The sequence below is a fragment of the Sinocyclocheilus anshuiensis genome, unplaced genomic scaffold, assembly GCF_001515605.1.
Source record: "Sinocyclocheilus anshuiensis isolate Anshui unplaced genomic scaffold, SAMN03320099.WGS_v1.1 C32869824, whole genome shotgun sequence".
Taxonomy (NCBI): domain Eukaryota; kingdom Metazoa; phylum Chordata; class Actinopteri; order Cypriniformes; family Cyprinidae; genus Sinocyclocheilus; species Sinocyclocheilus anshuiensis.
The window spans coordinates 1-1,634 of NW_015620636.1; the positions used below are offsets into that span (position 1 = coordinate 1).

Sequence of the window (1,634 nt, forward strand, 5' to 3'; positions counted from 1 at the left end):
TTACTGTGAACCAATGCGCGCAGAGGCTTGATGTACAGCTGGACCGCGAAGGGGGCGTGCCGCTGCAAACGACTGTTCGTCAGTGGGTTTTTAGTTATCGTGGTCGACACGTTGTTAAGTGAAGTTTAAAAGCAATCAGGAAAAAACTGTACTTGTTCAAACTATAATAGAGCAAACTGTGTCTGCCGTTTTGGTAACAAACCACGGGTTTCAATGAATTGCACCAGGTAAGAATACAGAGTGCGTCACAGTGCATCGAGTGGGTTTGTCACTGCGTGCTGGAAAAGTGTAAAGATGACTTTTGAATATGACTAATGATTTAGATTCAATTTAAAACTATACTGGCTTATTTAAAGTATTATTTGAACATTGGGAATGTCAAGCTGTTTAAATTTCTATTAGCGTATCTGTTTATGTTACTAGTACTGAATTTTTAATAGCTGGTAATTAGTCCAACTGCGACAATTGGTTGACATTTAGTTGCATTGTTTTTTCCATTCATTTTTGCCAATGAATTCTATAGGGATCTGTGGTTTAGATTTAGCTGTAGTACATATTCCAGTTTTACTGGTACTATTCATTGAAGTACTGGTATTCTCTAGTAACTAGTCTCTGTGCTAGCTTTACTATTATTTTTGTATTAAATAATAGTTTCTATTTTTGAGACACTGCTATGCTGTTATTAGTAGTAACATTGCTTATCTCACTAGTTGCAATAAAATTTTTACTTGTCATGCTGTAACTAGCCAGTCATTACATATATACAGACTGCCTACTTTATAGGTAAATTCTTAAGTAGTACTACAAAAAATTACTAGTAAGAACTGAAATGCACAGTAGTGTCTACTGTCTAATGACTTTTAGTGCTAAAAAGACTGGATATACATTTTATAAATGTATATTTTATAATGTGTTGCTTTTGGATTTATCCCAGTCCTTAATTTAGTCATGTATTAAAGTATGATATAAATATTATATGTAATAATAAATATAATATGGAAGTATGAATATTCCTTATAAAAACTGATAATTATTCTAATTTGAAAAGCTTAAACCACCAGCTATTGCACTATAATTGAATTGTAAAATAGCTAAAACTAGCTGCAGATATAGTTTTGTTAACCACTTTAATCTCTAAATTCTGAGGAAAGTATTTAATGTCTCCTGCTTAATTGGTCACTGTAGTGTTCTTCATTATTGTCTTCATGACAGGGTTCTGCAGATACTCAACCCCAGGCCAATGCCAAGTCCAATTATGCCTGTGGATGTGGCAATGAGAATTTGTCTGGCACATTCGCCGCCTCTTCGCAGTTTCCTCAGTTCATATGAGGTCTGCAAGTCCAGGAGCCTAGTCAACCAGTACAAACCTCTGAGATCCTGCATCAGCACCAAGACAGATGTGGACACTGATAACATAGGATGGAAGAGTCCCGAGACCAAAAACAAAAAGAAAGTGGTTTTTGCTGACTCCAAAGGCATGTCTCTGACAGCAGTCTATGTATTCAAGGAATTCGAGGAAGACCCCATGTTAGACCTGCCGTTCGAATTATCAGACTTGGAGGACGCCATTGTGGGCCTGAAAGCGGAGGAGGAGAAGAATTTGATTTTGGATTTCCCTCAGCCTGCTGCAGACT

At 36.7% G+C, this 1,634-nt stretch overlaps 1 protein-coding gene across 1 annotated transcript; it reads left to right on the top strand.

Moving 5' to 3' along the window:
• Nucleotides 1–43: 43 nt before the first annotated feature.
• On the top strand, nucleotides 44–1,627 carry LOC107683062 (protein phosphatase 1 regulatory subunit 3C-B-like; the record flags this gene model as incomplete). The annotated part of the gene is made up of 2 exons (XM_016479154.1): nucleotides 44–227; nucleotides 1,213–1,627. Coding segments are annotated over exons 1-2 (429 nt in total), but the record flags the coding sequence as incomplete, so codon positions are not given.
• Between the last annotated feature and the right edge of the window lie 7 nt (nucleotides 1,628–1,634).